Source organism: Raphanus sativus, chromosome 6, assembly GCF_000801105.2.
Source record: "Raphanus sativus cultivar WK10039 chromosome 6, ASM80110v3, whole genome shotgun sequence".
Taxonomy (NCBI): Eukaryota; Viridiplantae; Streptophyta; class Magnoliopsida; order Brassicales; family Brassicaceae; genus Raphanus; species Raphanus sativus.
In genome coordinates this window covers 37,338,740-37,339,768 of record NC_079516.1, presented here as the reverse complement: position 1 = coordinate 37,339,768, position 1,029 = coordinate 37,338,740, and the positions used below count along the sequence as shown (strand labels likewise).

At 39.7% G+C, this 1,029-nt stretch overlaps 1 protein-coding gene across 1 annotated transcript; it reads left to right on the top strand.

The window, feature by feature from the left end:
• Positions 1-275: 275 nt before the first annotated feature.
• Positions 276-1,029, top strand: LOC108817911 (thioredoxin H2; the record flags this gene model as incomplete). Its single annotated transcript, XM_018590740.2, is given in 3 exon segments — positions 276-483; positions 575-697; positions 969-1,029. Coding segments are annotated over 3 exon segments (328 nt in total), but the record flags the coding sequence as incomplete, so codon positions are not given.

Below are 1,029 nucleotides of genomic sequence, written 5' to 3'. Positions count from 1 at the left end.
CTTACTGATTAAAGTTTAAAGTCAAATATAGTTCGGTGTTTTTTTGGCCAGCCAATATGTTCGTATTTATTATGGCAATTCTTGCAAAGTTCATGATTTTTTTGGCCGAATTCTCATTTATAATCTCTTTTCAGAAACCTATTGTATTCAGCTAAATATAGTCTCAACTTGGACCTGATTCTGGGTTTTTATTTTTAATGGGTCTGTGCTAAGCCCATAGAAAACAGCAGGATCCGTGCATACCATGGTTGACCAGAGAAGAGAGCGTGGTTCTTAAGCGTAATTATTCTCCGCCGCCTACTTTGTTCAGAGAAGAAAGAAGAGAGAGAGAGAGAGAAAATGGGAGGTGTATTATCATCTGTGTTAGGAGGTGGTGGAGAAGAAGCAGTCGCAGGGAATGAATCCGAAAATCGCGTCATGAAGTTCAGCTCATCGGCTCGGTGGCAGCTTCACTTCAACGAGATCAAAGAATCCTCCAAACTGGTACGTATCGATCCCATCCCATCCGATCCGATTCCTTTTGATTTGAAATCGAGTTAATTGATTTTTGGGGTTTTGACTTGTGGGAGAAAAGCTGGTGGTTGACTTCTCAGCATCCTGGTGTGGACCTTGTAGGATGATCGAGCCTGCCTTCATTGCCATGTCTGCCAAGTTCACTGATGTTGAATTCGTCAAATTGGATGTCGATGAACTTCCCGTAAGTATAAACTTCTTCTTGTCTCTGCATTTTGTTATTGTTATTCTGTAATATACGACCAATGTTTCAATTTTCTGCTGTCTCTTTATATTTGTATCCACCATTACTGGGATTGGCCTTCAGTGTTCACTGTTTCTGTGTCTGGTAGATATAGATTATTTTTTTGGAATGTTACATCTGCAGATCAGTCGAGTTGTTTGAGATGGATTCATCAACATTCATGTGTGTTTTGTTATGAGCAAAAGCTTATAACAATTTCAATATTTTTCAGGATGTGGCTAAAGAGTTCAACGTGACGGGGATGCCAACTTTTGTACTGGTGAAAAATGGTA